This window comes from Oncorhynchus nerka, linkage group LG23, assembly GCF_034236695.1.
Source record: "Oncorhynchus nerka isolate Pitt River linkage group LG23, Oner_Uvic_2.0, whole genome shotgun sequence".
In the NCBI taxonomy this organism is placed as follows: Eukaryota; Metazoa; Chordata; class Actinopteri; order Salmoniformes; family Salmonidae; genus Oncorhynchus; species Oncorhynchus nerka.
This window is the reverse complement of record NC_088418.1, coordinates 22,154,625-22,172,634: the sequence shown is the minus strand read 5'-3', so window position 1 is coordinate 22,172,634 and position 18,010 is coordinate 22,154,625. Positions and strand designations below refer to the sequence as shown.

Here is an 18,010-nt window from a genome sequence, read left to right as displayed (position 1 = left end):
GCATTTCTCTACTGCATTCCTGGATCATCAGAATCTATTAATCCTTTACAGCCTCCTCGGACCTATTGAGTTAATCACTGATTTATACACCTTTACGATAATTTAAGGACCGGCCATTTCACAGACTGAAGGCAAGGTGCCCTACCCCCGGAGACAAACAGTCCACATTAAACACAAATGAACATGTTTCACTATCCAACTGTTGGATGGAGAATTTGACCTTTCAAGTCTACCCCATCCTTATCCTCTTTGAGTTTTTTACGTCGAGACGGGACGACATGTCCCATTCACAACATAATTCTAATAAAAGGATGGCAATGAATCATGGGTTATGGATTGTTTCTAGAATATTTCTATTGGCAGGAGTTTGTTTTGTTTATTGTAAGGAGATGTACACCAGGAGGCCGTCCTGAGGAGTCTACACCACATACAGACAGAATGATCTATATCTCTCAACTCACTAGCAGTCATGTTAATGCAGGTCACAGTGCCAGACAGCGTCACATACAAAATCATGTAGCGCAAGATACAGAGTAAAACATTTCTGCACATTTTCCAAGCATTTGATCAAATCAATGTTTTTCATTTGCTCTTGCAATACTGAACACTATAAATAAAACATTAAATCACATTTTAATTGCACTTAAATAACGAATTTTCCACCCCTTGACAAACAACTGTAATAATGAAGTCCCCTTTTTCATTCATTTAAACTGCTTAAGGGTAAAAATAAACTTTTCAGGAAGAGACTCATGTTAGCAATATATTTCTATAGTGTCCAGCATAAGATCAACTCTACATAAGAAAACATCTATAGCTAGACTTTTTCAATTCCATTTGATTCCCTTTCCCCTTTTTGTAGTACATGAAGTCAGTCCAATGACCTTTACTGTGCTGTGGCATTATTGCATTATGATGGTGTCACAGCAAAGTCACATTATGCTAAGCTCTGTTTAGGGAAGGTGTCTTTCTGTTTGCGAACATATTTCATTTACAAGAGTTCTGCAATACCACATTGTCTTCTCCATCCTATTGCTCCAGTTTTATGTCAGAGAATCACTGATTTCTTCCACCTTCCAATAGGAAAACCAGCTTCTCTGTTTGTTTGTAGAAAGGCAGTTTAGCCTGACACAAAATGGCAGAATTTCCCTTTGAAAGTTGGCATCTGTACAATTCATGAATGAATAATATAAAAACACTTTGAGGAGGTAAACAAAATGAACATCCAGTATATGTAAGTAGGATAAAAAAAAATGTTTTAAAAAATATCTTACATGAAGAATATTCAATCATAGCCAGTAGGGCTGACTGTAGACACACAGACCCATTGTCTTTTTTTAAACTCAAAAGTGGATTTGTTTTGGTCACCTTCCAGTGTGAGTGAGTGACTGTGTTTGTGAGTCATGTTATCATGGCTGGCCTGTCGCTTAATAAGTGACAGGCCATGTGTCTTCTGACTGTACTCTGTGTACGATATACCGCAATCATAAGTGCAATAAATAATGAGGCCTTGCCTTGATTATATTCCTGTCCTTTCTTATGGCCTCGCAATTGGAGCACACACACCCAGCAATATGTGGTTTTAGACCACCAGTATCCCAGTGTCCTCTGAGTGAGAGGCTGCCTGTCACCCCCAGAGTCACCCCCAGAGACTTCCTCTATGTAAAAACCATATACCCTGCTGGTAATGATTTCTGTTGTGTGTTGTCTGACTAGCTCACGTTTTAATTCATCGCCTTTGTAGTTGCCTCAGATTGTCTGTGAGATATGCTGATTTCCATTGTGTTGTGAGTCTTTGGATTGGCTGCTAAGGCTGTGTTGTTCTAAATGACAGACCTGATGTAGGCGACAGTAGGTCACAGGAAGACTGGCCCGTCAGCCTTGATGCTAATTAGCCTTTACCCTTCAGGTCATGTGCTCGCTAAGCTCCCCTCACCTCTAACACCTGACGCTGGCCTCTGCTCTCGCCTGCACGCTCGCCATCAGCCTGCAGTTCTTCTCTGCTGTCACAAGGGGGAGTTCCAAACTCCTCAGACAGAGGATGAGACAGAAATTATTCCGTTTTGTTATTAGCATACAACCAGTCGTGTCTGCGTCTCAGTACATTGGGTCATGTGACCGCGAGCATATACTAAAAGTGGAGCTGGAGAATAGTGTGTGTATGTGTGAGAGAGAGCGTGTGTCTGTGTGTGAGCATGTGTGTGTGTGAAAGAGAGTGTGTGTCTGTGTGTGAGTGTGATGGGGGAAGACTGGACAGTCCCTGCAGGGGTCTGTCAGCAGGTGTGCAGACGTCTTATTTTTGAATCCCCAAACGTTAAAAAGACTTAAGTCAAAGGTCTGTGTGTCTGTATGTTTCTAGGGCAGTGTCTGTGGACCCAGTCATATTGCCGTTGCACTTTGGCCCTCGCACACATTAACAGTCATGTTCAAAGTGTTCCTGCCTGACCTTAGGAGGTCCTTGTCCTCAAACAAGTAATCAAAACACAACCTTAGAGAAGCCTCCCTTTTGGGCTGTCGAGAGGTCCAGTCTGTCTGTATGTGTCAAAATGGCTGAGGTGCCATTTACCTGGCCCTTCTGTGATGTTGGCGTTCTGTGGCCAATGGAGCTTCAGTCCAGCGCCATTACATGACTTCATGGGACAGGCAGAGAGACACGGCCATGTGGGAGATACCAAAGCACAAAGAGGACAGGAGGGGGACACTAGGAGAGGGTATTTACGTGGTGGGTGGGGCGGCTTCAGTGGGTATAAAACCCGTAGTAGCCGGCATCACTACTGCAGTCCTTTTCACAGACCTCCACGCTGCGTGTGGGCGGCGAGTTCTCCGTGCTGGAAGCGTAGGGTGACACTCGTCGCTTCTTGCCCTCTGCCCCGCCCTCGAACAGGCCGGAGTCAGCCGAGTCCACCGATTTGACCGAGGGGGGTTCCAGCCAGGGGTCCTCTCCCCCCACCCCCGCCTCCTTGGGCTTGTCCTGCAGTGAAGGTGGGGGACGGAGCGGCTCCAGCAGGGACGGGGGGTGGAGCCTGGGGTGACCTGGAGAGGTAGAGGACACAGGCCTGAACCAGCCTAGACTGGGGCCGACTTTACTGGAACAGGGATGGTTGAGGTACTGAGGGGAGGGCCGGCCGGTGCTCCAGGCTGCCGAGGAGGCTCCTGAGACGGATACGCTGGCCGTGGCGAACGGGCTGTCCTCGTAGTAGCTCAGCGTGTGGTGGGCCGACGTCTGCAGGGGGAAGGGCTTGTAGAAGCTGTTGCTGGAGAAGTCACCCTCATAGGAGTTGAAGTCCAGCCGGTTGGAGGTGACACTCTGCTGGGGGGAGCGGTACCAGCGGCTGTGGGGGCTGGCTGAGGGGTCTTTGGTCTGATGGCCCATGGCTGCCATGTGCTCCCGGCTGTAGAAGCGGTTCTGGGGCAGGGGGTTCATGTACTGGTCCATCAGGTACCCCTGGGTATAGCAGGTACCTGCCAAAAGCTGCTGGCCCTCGGTGGGAGAGGGGGTGACGCGGTCCGAGTCAGGTGGTGCGTACAGCCTAGGCAGGGGAACGGGGAGGAACGGGGGAGGGGGCGCAACACAAGAAGACGTGTTACTTCCTGGCAAAACATGTGTCACATCAAATGTCTCTTAACCATCTAGCAGGTCTTTCACACCTCCTCATTTCAACACATCTTTGTGAGATAGAAATACATTGGCCTATTAGGGTTAGCAATTGTATATTTATTAGTTGGATATATCCAGTGTTGATATGGTAGGACTGAGTACGTGTGAGCACTGTGCCTCAGCGTCCGCTTGTACAGACATAGAGCTGGTTTAAAATGTCAAACGTTCTCATTCAAGACTACAGATGTTTTTGAGTGGTTTTGTTTTCTCTTTATTCATTTGGTTATTTTCTGGCATACTCACGCGTCATAATTGTCCCGGAAACCTTTCGCAAAGGGGTTATGGTCTATTTTTAGCTGGGTGATCTGTGTAAGAAATAGCAGGAGACAGGATGGGAGAGGGGCAGGATAGGACAGACAGATCATTGAGGAGAGAGAGTGTGAGAGCTTAGACGCATAGGAAAAAGAGAGGGGGAGAGAGAGTGGGAGAGAGAGTGGGGGAGAGAGGGGAGAGAGAGTGGGGGTGAGAGGGGAGAGAGAGTGGGGGAGAGAGAGTGGGGGAGAGAGAGTGGGGGTGAGAGGGGGAGAGAGAGTGGGAGAGAGAGAAAGAGAGATCACTGACTGCATGAAATTACTAATGAGGGTTACACACAGTTTATTTTCTTATCGTGGGAAAGTCTTCTTGTTTGGCACTTCAGTGTGAGTACACTTCTATTCCTAATTACGTTATAAACGTCTATGGCAGTGGTCACCAATCTTTTCTGAGTCAAGATCACTTTCTGAATCAAAATGCATGCCGAGATCTACCACTCTGATTTTTTGTTAACATGACTTAAAAAAGCCTATGCAACATTAACCAATTAAAGACAGTACTGTACCAGTGAGGTATGTGCAGTAAGCAATAGGCCCAATACATTATCCCCGCATACTGGCTTTGCTTGAATTGACCTGCCAATGAATTGTTGTTCGGGACATTTAAAAAAATATATATTTCAAAATTTGAGGTAGGCTATAAGATCACACCGGTAATAGATCCATTGTTGTATTACTTGTGAGGCACAGCTGGGTGAGCATACATTTAAATAATTAGCTTTTTATTTTACTGGGCTGATGGTGCCTGCATCTGATGGTCAGTCTCAGAGGAGGGAGAGAGCAACACCTCTCAACATCCCTCCGCTCTCCCTTTCCTCCACTGACACTGACCAAAAAGGGACACCGTCTTCCAGCTGATGGAGAAATTCGAGTCGCATCGCATTGCTTCTGCCTCATGCACAAATTCAGGTTGTTACTCCTATGAACAGAGAAATGTTCCTTGATATTAAAAAAGACCCAAGCCGCTATAGATACACTTTCCTACTCATTCAATACTGCTGCAGTGCTTGTTGTAGAGCTGAGTGGAAATAGGAAGAACACACATTTTATGGATTAATAAAGTGTTGAATACAAAGCGTTAACAGGGCTGAGTAAGAACTTAAACATGAACTCACTCATATAAACAGCAGCTCTTTGCTGTATTCGTTGACAGTCTCTCTCTAGTCATGGTTTTAAACGTTTGAAATCTCACAGTAACAATTTTGCCATAGCTTTCTTTTATGCCTGCTACGTTACTGCAGACTCGGTCATCTGAGCAATCTGATTGGCCAGCGGAGGCATAGTGCACTACAACATGTGTATAACAGTACAGGACACAACAGGTGTATAACAGTACAGGGATTTCCTCTCCAGGCCCACCGGGAAGGCAGAATTTGTACCTTCAGACACATAAAATGGCAACAGTTTGCCTACCCGGGCACAGGGCAGCTGAATTGACTGTACCTACCACCAACAACCCGATAATAATAAGTAAAAAATAGGAACACAAGCCCTTATCGTTGTTTTTTTTTACAGAAATGTTTGGCGATCGACTAGAAATGCCTTGGAGATCGACAAGTCGATCGCGATCGACCGGTTGGTGACCCCTGGTCTATGGTATGCTAAGGAAAAGGGCTAGTCAAATGAGCTGTTGAGGTCGGGCGAGGCGACTCACGTCTGCGTTCTGATAGGCTGTGACGGCGATGAATTGGGTCTCTGGGAAGACGAAGGTCTGGGCCTTGGCGGTGAGGAAGAGGTCCTCAGAACCATCCTCCTTCACTTCGACGATGTGCAACCGTGGCTGGTACTTATGAAGTGACTGCAGAACGATCATCTAAGAGGGAAAAAGCACCGGAGAGTTAGTCCTAGAAGGGCATTAACGACCAAAAAAAAACAAACAATGAAAAGTACCACCAATGGAAAATCTCATTTGGATTTGAAGACATCTTTAAATGAGTTTCTGAGGCACATCTGCCCCACGTTACCTGGCCCACGTTGTTGGCACTGCCCTTGTTGTTGGTGAGCTTGAGCTTGCCAAACGATACCTCCTGCCTCATCCAGTGAGCCCCTGTGTTGGGAGAGTCTGGGTGCATATACATCCTGTTCCCTATTGGAAAGAATTAGAAACAACGATAATGAAGCTTTCGTGAAGCCCTTTACAAGTCTACCTAGGCCTACATTATTGCTTCACAAATCGTTTACAAGCAAATGCCATACTAAACAATCAGAGCTCCATTTAACATTAGCAAAACGACCTACTAACATGTTACTGAAGAATCATAGCTACCACAACAATGTTACCACGGCTACCACGGCACTGTAATTAGTCAGGAGCCACACAGCCACAATACATGTTAGTGTATGACACAGGTTGACCTATTTCAATGACTGCAGTGCTGTACGGCGGGTTGAAATTGTCATCGTTCACAAAACAATGTAGCTGCCTTAGGTTGAGTCTCTTGGTGATTTCACTCACACTGGGTAAATTGAAACGAATGGGGTAGAGTGAGAGGGATGATTAGCCACTGAGGAAAAGACTGAATCCATGCTCCATTCAATCGATAAGCATGGTTATAAATGCCAAGGTCACGTTGATGCTCTAACTCTCAATGCTACTCTGGAGGGATCCTTTGGTTTCACTCATTGTACCATTGTATGTCATTGATTGGAACAGTATGGATGACAGAGAGTGTGGTGTGGTAATACATATTTAAGATATTTTAACATTTAAGTCATGTAGCAGATGCTCTTATCCAAAGCGACTTACAATAGCAATTTGGGTAAAGTGCCTTGCTCAAGGGCAGATTTTTCACCTAGTCTGTTCAGGGATTAGAACCAGCGACCTTTCAGGTTACTGGTCCAACGTTGGCCGAAACGTTCTCAACCGCTAGGTAATCATACCTGGCATGTTACCCTCTGCTTTGCCACACTGGACCCACTTGCCTCCCTGGTACCTCCAGTGGTGCTGGTCGGATAGGACCACGTCCACATACACATTGTAGTGGGCTGACGGGTCCAGAACGCTGATGTTGAAACTCAGGAAGGGGAACATCCTCCTAGAGTAGAAGAGAGGAGAAAAAGGTCATCAGAAGATGAGAGAAGAGGTAGATAGATATAGTTGATTAAAATACACTGAGACTGTAGCGTTTTCTTATAGAGCCAGATTGAATTTAAGTAACACAAAAATGATGCGGTATTACTCTTTATAAAAGCCGTATTATGAGTGGTGTTATTGCTTTACTACCATTATTCCAATGTGGATATATACACACAATTGAAGTAAAAAATATATGAATGCAATTAACATTTCCTGACTTGAGTGTAGTGGAGGTAAAAATGTAATATGACCGTTAATAAAAGATGGACCAGAAAGTAGCGTCTGATTGCTGCAGCTTTACTTTGGTGAACAGATTTTGAGCACCGGGGCTGTGAAGTTAACGGGGAGGTCAGCCTGTCCCCAGGCAATAAAGTAGGGGAATGCTGGCTAAAGTTTGGCCAAACACACACACACATACATATTGTACAGTACAGTACACACACACACACACACACACATACATATTGTACAGTACACACACACACACACACATACATATTGTACAGTACACACACACACACACAGTGAGCACACGCGCTCGTGTACGGGAGCATCTGCTGAATCTGCTGAATCTGCTGGAGTGGATTCTCCCGAATACATTATATAACACCTTGCCCTCAGGCGCCCTGCCATATATACTATATATACACCTATCAGTTTACACTGGGTTGTATATGCCTTCATTATGATACTGCAGGTTGCTGCTGTATGTGGCGCTAAATCCTTGTGGCACGCTTGACATTTGGTCCGTTGTTTTTACACTCCGTAGTACCTGAGGCTACAGCGCTGCCAATACAATACATTCGTTGAGATAGTGTGCTTCAGTGACGGATAGATACTCGATCAGATAAGGCTTTGACCATTCATTTGCGGTGGTTCTAAGTTCTAGAAGCTGTGCTAAAAAGACACTTCCTTTACAGATACTCTCATCGCCACCAACCAGCCAACTCAGGAAATGACTATTATCCATTGCAGTCCATTTGGAGACAGGTTTTTAAATGTAGCATGAGCTAGAAACAGCATAGAGCAATGCAACCTGACAACCTGCTCAGTGTGTCAATGCGTTTGTACTGTGTCCCTATCCAAATAAAATAAACTATGGCGAGAAAAATAATGCAATTTCGCAACAAAATTAATAATTAATACTGCAGGCGCTGACTTTTCAGAGGGTGAAATGTTGGTCTCTTTAAGCCATGGTAAAGTATTTAGTCCTACAATAACTATAGCAGAGATTGAGGGAGAGAGATGCTCTGCCTCTTTACATTGACAGTCCCGTCCGCATCGGTATGGTAGAAGGGGCATTACCTTTTCCACTTGGTGTGAGCCTATAAATTCAGCTCATTTAAATTCAGTCTATTCCACCCTCAAGCTGTTTCAGCATTAAGCAGTGTAAAACAAGTGAGGTGTATAAAGAGATATTTGTTTTTGGGGGGAAACTGTGTGTGTGTGTGTGTATGTGTGCGTGTGTGTGTGTGTGGACAGAGGGCATTCACTCTGGAGGGTAACTCCTACACCATTGGGGGGGGTATATGTATGTGCGTGTGTGTATATGTGTGTGTGTGTGTATTGTGTGTATCTCACAGATTTCAGTGCCACAGTCATTTAGTCAAGTCAACCTGTACTCTGCTGATACAAAACAGAGTTTCCTCTTCAATGACCACGTTTCCATCCACAGTTTTTTTTGTGAGAAAAGTCATACCGTACACAAATAAATCACGACAGCTCTGATATTTTTTTTTTAAAGCCAACAGATCATTTTTAGGTTCGACATGGTTATTGGAGAAATGGCGGAGGAAACGCCTTTAAGAGCAAGTATTGATATAACAACCATCAAATCGAAGTAAACTTGGAGTCACGTGATGATGTGTAGTGTGGTCCTCCCACTACAACTCGGGGAAACAATGCAGTTTACAGATGAAATACATGATGATTAACTTCACACAGGGTGGTGAAAGTGCACAGTGATCTTGATGCTCCTTTCCCATAAATATCGAGGGTCTCGCTCTTATCCATAACAATCTCATCATGTAGACTAGACTACCCGCACAGCATACCCACACTGTACCTGCGAGCTATTAGTAGGCATATTTGCTATTTAACGCAACAGTTTGTGTAGAGATGAAAATGCAATCAAAACACATTGAACATTCGATTTTTATTCAGTCCATGAAAACTTAAGTGAAAATGTCAATTTTGTGTACACTACGTCATCACGTACTGGTTTTCATCTGTGACAAGTCAGTTTGGTGGAAACCACTGGTGGGAAAATGAGCATATTTTATTTATGTGGATCTGAGAATATTCACATGAAAATCTGCTGCCAATTGGATGAAAACCTAGCAATTGTTACAGAATACGTTTTGTTTGCGTTTGTTCTGCATGCTTCTGTGACAAGATGGAAGCGGTTGTCATATACTGTGTCTGTAGGAGATAATGTGCTAACTGATTTCATTGACAAAACTCACAAGACCTTACACACATCATATACCCTTTGTACAAAATCTAATTAGGTGATGCCATATTTTCCTTCCACAGTAAACAGCTACACTGTTGGATAGCAGTCTGGCTACGTGCATTATGGGCAGCCTAGTGCAACAATCAATCACAGTTCTTGGTGAAATCCAAGTATTGTGGCAGCTCCTTAGCTGCTAACGAATAACAGGTGATAGGTTTCTCCATCCAGGTCTGTATTTAAAGGTCCAGTGCAGTCAAAATTCTGTTTTTCCTGTGTTTTGTATTATATTGTACAACAGCTGATGAAACTAACATTGTAAAAGTGTGAAAATGTTTTATCAGTATGATTTCCTGATAGTTGCTGGTTGAAAATACAACCTATACAGGTCCTTCTAATCAGCAGATTTGCATGGGCGGGAGTTTCGGCTTTCGCGTCAATTGATTTATAGAGAGATTTGCAAACCTCTCTGCCATTGACAGCTAATTTTCAGTTTTCCCCTCCCCCACTCAGACCACTCTCAGACAGTCCTAGCTAAATTCATACTTTAGAAACAGTTGTTTTCTTAATGGAAATCTATTACAGTAAGGCGCTTAATTGTTACCCAGAAATGATTTGATATTGAAAAAAAAACAGCTGCATTGGGCATTTAATATAAGTGAAAACAGAAACTGGCGGCAGGCTGTTTGAGTCATGAGCAGAACCCCACTAACCCTGCGCCATGAGATTAACAGAAAACAAGAACACTGAGAGTTGACATTTTCCTTCACTTGTATTATCAGACTTATTTAAACTGAGGCCTTTTATCAGAAATCAGAACTTGTCGAGGGGAAACCAACGACGGAGCCTCAGACATGTGGAGGAGGTTTCGGGGTTTTCGTTATTGAGAGTGTAGGCTGAGGTCTGGAAACTTCCCTGGCAGAGGTTGAAGGGCAGAGAGTCTGACTGAGATGGGACAACGACAGAATGGCCTAGCCATGCCATGATTCAATGTCCAGTGACTCCTGCACTAGTGTCTAGGACTGTAGGCGAAACCTGTCTGGTATGACAGGGCCTGTGGTGGTAAAGGCAGTGTCCATTCTGAGTAAATCCTCGTATTTACGTCATATGTAGTCATAGCTGTACCTGTAGTACTTGCCAGACTGCCACTCATTTCAAATGTGGGTGAAGTTAACAAACAAAATGTCAATGACAAAAATGGGATTGTCGTTGAAATGGGGTAGAGAGAAAGAGAGAGCACACAGTCAAGGAAAAACGGGGGTAGAGGGAAAGAGAGGGAAAGAAGGAGAGAGAAAAAGGAGGGGTTTTCCTGAGGATGTGAAGCAGAAGCTGGAGAGTGACTGGATATTCACCGGGGAGAAGACTTTGATGCTTGAGCGCACCCACTGATTCAACAGGACAGGAGTTCAGGTCCAGTTTGTGTCACCACACAAGTACACTTGATCAACTCTGATGAAAACATGCCAGTCTACAGCTGCTGCTGGACACAAGCAGAGTTTCACACTATTTATAGGCATCTATTCTCTGTCCACTGTATCAATGTGCAGTATAGATAACCTCTCTGTACATAGAAAACAGTACAGGTGCAACAATTGGAATATATAGTCAGATGATGTTATTTGATACACATTGAAGATATGATTGATGATACAGGATACTGTTGGCATTGGATGAATCGGTAAAGCAGTAGACTTCAAATATTGGCTGCACAGTAATTAAAATACACTGAATATATGCAAACATATTATTGCTGCAACCATGAACCTCAAATCAAACCCACTGGGACAAAAACTGGTTGAATCAACGTTGTTGCCACGTCATTTCAACCGTAAATATCTATGTGATGATGTTGAATCAACGTGGAGAACTAATTGGATTTGCAAAAAGTCATCAACATAAGGGCATTTCATCTTTCCCCCCCCCCCACTTTTAACCTAAACCCAATGACATGGTGATTTGTTTGGTTGATTTCACGTTGAATTCACGTTAGTTGACAACTCAACCAAATGTGAATGAAAAACTAAATGTTGAACTGACGTGTGTGCCTAGAGGGACGGTTTCTATGAGTGGACGCCACCATGCTGTACATGCTCCATATTCTCCACATCCGCGAAGAACCTAAACATCAGAGCATACAGGAAGTACTTGGGTTAGTTCTTTCTGAAGAGTCTGCATTAGACGTTTCTGCAAGACATTGCATCCTCTATCTATGCACTCACCAACAGCTGTACAGGATGTGACAAGTCATTTAAAAATCCTAAGACACTAAAACCTTGAAATAGTCCTACTTCTGCTTCACGAGAGAGAGAGCGAGAGGGGAGGGAGAGAGAGAGGAGGAGGGGGGCGTTTATCCTTTGCCAAGATAATACATCCATATCAAGAAGCTGATTAAACAGCATGATCATTACACAGATGCACTTTGTGCTGGGGACAATAAAAGACCAATCTAAAATGTGCAGTTTGTCACACAATGCCACAAAACACAACTTTTTTGAGGGAGTGTGCAATTGGCATGCTGACTGCAGGAATGTCCAACAGAGCTGTTGCCAGAGAATGTAATGCTAATTGCTCTACCAAGAGCCGCCTCCAACATCATTTTAGAGAATTTGGCGGTACGGGGTGCTGAGGAGTATTTGTAATAAAGCCCTTTTGTCCGGAAAAACAAATTCTGATTGGCTGGGCCTGGCTCCCCAGTGGGTGTCCTGGCTCCTAAGGGGTGGGCCTACCCATGGCTGTGCCCCTGCCCAGTCATGTGAAATCTATAGATTAGGGCCTAATTAATTTATTTAAATGGACTGATTTCCTTCTATGAACTGTAACCCAGTTAAATCTTTGACATTTTTGCATGTTGCATTTTTTATTTTTGTTTAGTAGATGCATTAATTACCCAGACACAGACTAGGTTGCACTTGATGTTTACAACCACTAATTGCTATCTCTACAAATGCTAATGTGCATTTTTATTCCATGCCAGTTTTCAGGAACACCTTTCTGCTACAGTTTCAAAAGCCAACTCCATGTACTGGAGCTGTAAAAATTATAATACAAACAATGGATTTATATAATACTTTTATAGGACCAAAGATGCTTAAAACCAATCAACAAACAAACTCTACTTCATCCTTCACCCTCATACTCTACTTCCGACATGTTCATTATTAGTTTCTAGATAGTTTATACATGGGTAATAAACAGTTAAACAGTCAAATAAACTCAATGGTTTAATTGTGATTGATTGATCCTAAATATATATATTTTTTAACGTTGAATTTTATTTTTTTGTAACATATTAAGTGAGAAATATACCCTTGATGTGTTTCTCACAACATGAACAAGATTCAATGAACCAGAAACAGACTCTGAGCAGGTAACCATGATTCCTGTGTCTCAAGTTAGCTCAAAACTCATCCTCTGAAGGAGGCTGTCTACACTGTAAGAACGCACTCAATCTTATCTCCTTCTAAGAACACATCAATGCTAAAGATCAATAACAGTTCGAAACAGAATCGAATTAGAGAACATTAAAGATTTAAACAATGTAAAAATCCAGAAGGCACACGACAACATAATGGTTGTCTTTTTCTTTACAAGATGCCTTCTTTTACAAGAGATGTTTCTGAAACGTTAACAATGGCTGAACGCAGTTGTCGCTATAAAAAAAAATGCATGTCCTGGTCAAATTCGAATCACGTATAACCATCATCTGACATCGTCTCCTTAGTTACGTTGCTATCAGCAATCTTAGTGCACGGCAGACCACTATCAAAATATACAAACCTCTCATCAACAGATAAGGTTTCATTGAGGTTACTATTGCCACTGCCATGAGTCAAACAGAGATTCAGTGGTGGAGGAGATGGATGGGCCAAGCCAATGTTAAACGAATTGGTCTTGTCTTAGAGGAAAACTTGAAAAGAAGAGGAGAACTAGGGCCCCTGGCACAGGCATAGGGATTGCTGCACATTTCAAAGGCCAGACTTGTTCTTCTGAGGGAATGGGATCCTCACTCTCGCTGTACTCTTACTGTATCCGAGAAGAGGTGAGGGTGAAGAAGGAAAAAAAACACACCTTGCCTTCCAAGCTTGAACATCAAAGGTGCCTTGCACCACTGTTCTGTGTATGGCCATCTGAAGCCTGGCTGGTGCTCGGTCTGCAATTCACCCCCCCCCCCCCACCTCTCTCTCTCTCTCTCTCTCTCTCTCTCTCTCGGCTTTACAGAAGTTCCATTGGAACAGATGAGCATCCCGTACCCCAAGAGCTCGAAGACTTTTCTTTCACTAGCAGTGGAAAATTCCATCATGAGAAGAGTTTTTGTTTATAACATGCAGTATTTCAATTCAATATGCATCTAAATATTACTATCGTGTGTGCTATGTTGGTGAGTGCCTCTTTGTGTGTGTGTGTGTGTGTGTGTGTGTGAAGGGGGGGGGGGCATTATGTGTATTTTAAGAGATGTATTAATTACTTTAATTACATGAGCTGGGATGACCATGACCAGACTGTCATTTTCCACAGGGTTATGTGCCAGAAGATGTTATGTCAAAAACTGACACACACACACACACACACACACACACACACACACACACACACACACACACACACACACACACACACACACACACTGCCTGCCCCACAAATAATTCATTTGGCCCTAAATGAATTTTTGATACATGGCCATACATTTCCAAAGTCCCAGAGGGCAGTGCAAGAATACAGCAAGGATTAAAATGCGCCAGTGTCTAGGACTTCTTGAAGTCGCGAACAAGACCGTCACACAAAAATTCACAAATGCATACATAAGATGCGCAGCTGTAGTCCTAAGGCCAGGTCTTAGAATTCGCTTATACTTGAAGAGCTCTCTGCAGCAGAACTTTCTCGGTGACAGGAGAATACAATGTAAATGGACAGACTGGAAAGAAGTGGAATTTTTGACTCTCATAGATGTTCATTTCATTTTTAAGAAAGAGCGAGAGATGACACAGTGACACAGTTTAGCCTATAAAGGGTGAACATAAGTAACTGGACAAATTCTGGGTATACAACATGTGAATATGAAAAGTAGCCTATGAAAATACTGTACATGTTATTTTTTTTAAAAATAGTAGACTTTTCATTGATCAATGCTGTTTTGTGCACGCTGTTGTGATTGATGTACAGATATTTTAGAATAATCCAATTTTTGTGACAAACACAGGTAGCCTAATAACACATGTATGACACAATTGTTTGTATCTTAAAATGATTCATTAAAAGCTCCATGTTGGTAGTAAATACAGTAGTAACTGGAAGGGCAAGCATGTAATTCATTTAAAATACCAATGTCCTATTATATGACAGCGCACTTGGTCTTTTGACAGATCAGAATCACGAGAAACCGATGGCCTGAAACCTTATGTCAGATGGATGTGTCGCATATTAGTAAATTAATCATCATCGACATGACTGGATCTTAATGCTCGGTGACCTATGCGACAGTGCCTCCAGCAATGTCTTCCCCTTGTGTTCGTTGCTGGGTGGGTTGGGAGCCAGTGGCTTATGCCACCGTCGTGATACCCTCTGCATGCACTTCAGGGGGTCAGGCTGAAGTGTCATTATGTTTTCCAACAAACAATATTTCTCTGATATTGTGGTTAGTATTTATGCTTGTCATCATAACACATTGGACTCAAACCGACGCATGAGAACTTGGATTGCTTGGCCTATATTATTTTCATGATTAGTTACACAAGTTAAATCAATTACGATATAACGGTAAAATAAAATGTAAATACGCAAAGGAAAACTAGAAAAATATGATGTGAGAAGCTCTTAATGCTGGAGTTAGTTTATTTGAAGTTTAGCCTAAATATCATGCAGTTTTCATCTTAGTAAAATTGCTCTATAGATTTTCAGCGAGTTTAACACTCATTTCATATCTAATACATATTTTTGGAACACTTTGTTAGTCTGTGAAGCGTATCGATACCCTCAAGCACTGTCTGGATTCATTCGTATTGGCCTAATTCATTTGCGCGTGACAGACTCGGCTTTGGCAGTTTGGCACAAATTGAAACTTCATAATAAGGCCAACATTAGCAAATACCTTGTTTAGGAATGATTTCGAGGATAACAAGAGCAAGGCAGTAAAGGAACTTTCCCCTCACCAATGATTTGCCCACGAGCGCTCATACCTGTCCTTGGCACCTGTCAACAACGTTCATCGCGCGCCTACATACCTATGGTACAAATCGTGCTACTTTGTCATTTTGTGGCTAAATAAGATGTAGGCTTATAAATAGGCAATAAGTTTCCCTCTGACGGAATTTGCATTTCTACTCACCGCCCCTGTTTCGTTATGATCATTTCGGTTTGGTATTTGTGGAACTTCGCCCACAGAGGATAGTTGTTGAGGAGAGCCTGCGTCTTTCCGCACACCTGTAGCCCAGGTAATGGGTAGAGTGGCGCGCGATAGTACCCATGTTGAACGGGTGCGGGATAACTCTCCGCAGAGGCAGGGTAAACTTCTTTGCTAGTTGTCGAGAAACCTTCGCTTCCCGTTGGTAAATAAGTCTGTCCCGTTCCGTTTCTAGTCGGCGACCTGACACTGCTGAAATGGCAGCTATTGTGGGGAGTTGGTGAGTAAAACCTCCCGGGTTGCGCTCCGAATCCGGCCACAGTTTGGTCTGCGTGGTACGGCAGTGCCGATCCGTCCTGTCCGTTTTGAATTGAGTCTTGGTAATATAATCTGGTGTCCTGAATTCCCATTTTAAAATCCACGGAATTCTTGCTGCGTTGAAGGTGATTGTTGATATCGGTGTCTTTTCCGAAAGTTTGCGTATCAGTCCCATTCAACATACTGAGGTAAAGATTGCCACCTATGCCGCCCATTTGCAGCCCCAGTCTCAGTGTATGTGCAATGTCATAGGTTCACCGTGCCCCTGTTCCACGTCCAGTGAATTGAAAGCGCGTTTACGGATTTTGAGATAAATGCACAAACTGAAACATTTCGTCCACCTACCGATGTTTTTTTTCTCACTCGAGCTAAGTACAATTGACTAAAGTTCCTATACCAATAAGTATATCGACTTCTGGAAAACGCACCTTACATTTAAATATTCCAACAAATTGGCAATCATTTAAAATAGCCTACTATTTATTCAAATAAACTGGCTAATTATTTTATATTTGGTCTTCGACTGTCTTGTCTTCTTTTTACAAGAGTCCCTACCAGTATCTCCAACACATGCCCAGGTTCATAAACTATGATATATACATTTTGCGACTGGTAATTGGTTGGAGGTGGGTTTGATGTCGAAGCTAGACGTGATAGGTTTCCATTTCGCAAGAACCCTCCCTGTTCCCTGAGGACTTGCTCATGCGCATATTCTAACTAGGCAGACAAGAAGATAAACAATTTGAACACTTTCTGAAATGGTTATGAGTGCAACAGTTTCTCACATTACTTCAGGTCGTGAACACATTTTGAGGAAATATAAATAATAACGTGCACAAATCGGTTACTGGAATTGCATGTTATCAAAATAAATTCATTATTTTATTTCAGTGGCAGGTATATGAAAGTAGGCAATGAAAATACTATATTCAAAATGATAATGATAATAACAACATTAACAATATTATTATGATTACTTAGTGGTAAACTACTACAATGCTACTATAGGCCTAATATCCTAACGATAAAGTATAGCCTACTTGGAATACAGCATACGGAGAAATTAGACAGATAATAAACATATATACAATGTATACAATTAAGAACACCTTCCTAATATTGAGTTGCAGCCCACGCTCCCTTTTTTTTGCCCTCAGAACATCCTCAATTCGTGGGGGCATGTGAAAGCATTCCACAAGGATGCTGGCTCATGTTGACTCCAATGGTTCTCACGGTTGTGTCAAGTTGGCTGGATGAACTTGGTGGACCATTATCGATACACACAGGAAACTGTTGAGCGTGAAAAAAAAACCCAGCAGAGTTTGCTTTAAGTGTATTTAACAAGTGACATCAATAAGGGATCATAGCTTTCACATGGATTCACCTGGTCAGTCTATGTCATGGAAAGAGCAGGTGTTCCTAATGCTTTGAACACTCAGTGTAGGTTTATTGCTAATCAGATGTAAAGGATTCATATAGCTTGATAAAACTGACTGTTGTGATCCTATTATTTGATAGCCTATTCCCTAATTTTGACCCACGATCTGTTGCCCTTTTGGTTTAAAAACAAACAAACAAACAAACAAAAACAAGTTCATGGTTAGTCTTTTGTTTTATTCATAACCTTTTGATTGTACATGATTCAAATGTGTGGCCTTTGTATTTCCATAATTCAAATGTTGTATTAACAAGCGTTTACAGCGCGCACTGCGTGCGCAATACGTTCAGGATCACACTGACACCAGACTCTATGATCAATATTTTCTCAACTGTCTCTGAGTTGATCCATTTTCTTACCAACATACAACATTCCGATGAAACACAATTTTTTGTCAGCATTTTTAGTCATCATCGCGAG

General features: G+C 42.7%; 1 protein-coding gene across 1 annotated transcript; it reads right to left on the bottom strand.

The window, feature by feature from the left end:
- Window positions 1-350: 350 nt before the first annotated feature.
- Window positions 351-16,738, bottom strand: LOC115106469 (eomesodermin-like). The gene is made up of 6 exons (XM_029629237.2): window positions 15,820-16,738; window positions 6,850-7,004; window positions 5,934-6,055; window positions 5,624-5,782; window positions 3,902-3,963; window positions 351-3,530 (listed from the first exon to the last, which is right to left on the bottom strand). Exons 1-6 carry the CDS (start codon window positions 16,365-16,367, stop codon window positions 2,738-2,740), a joined length of 1,839 nt encoding a protein of 612 aa, XP_029485097.1. The 5' UTR covers window positions 16,368-16,738; the 3' UTR covers window positions 351-2,737.
- Between the last annotated feature and the right edge of the window lie 1,272 nt (window positions 16,739-18,010).

Coding starts and splice junctions, on each gene's coding strand:
- LOC115106469 (XM_029629237.2), bottom strand. CDS start 16,367: ATGGGCGGCATAGGTGGCAATCTTTACCTCAGTATGTTGAATGGGACT. Junction 7,005..15,819: donor ATCATAACGAAACAGGGGCG/GTGAGTAGAAAT, acceptor CTTCTACTCTAG/GAGGATGTTCCCCTTCCTGA. Junction 3,964..5,623: donor CAGCCTATCAGAACGCAGAC/GTGAGTCGCCTC, acceptor TTTCTTACACAG/ATCACCCAGCTAAAAATAGA.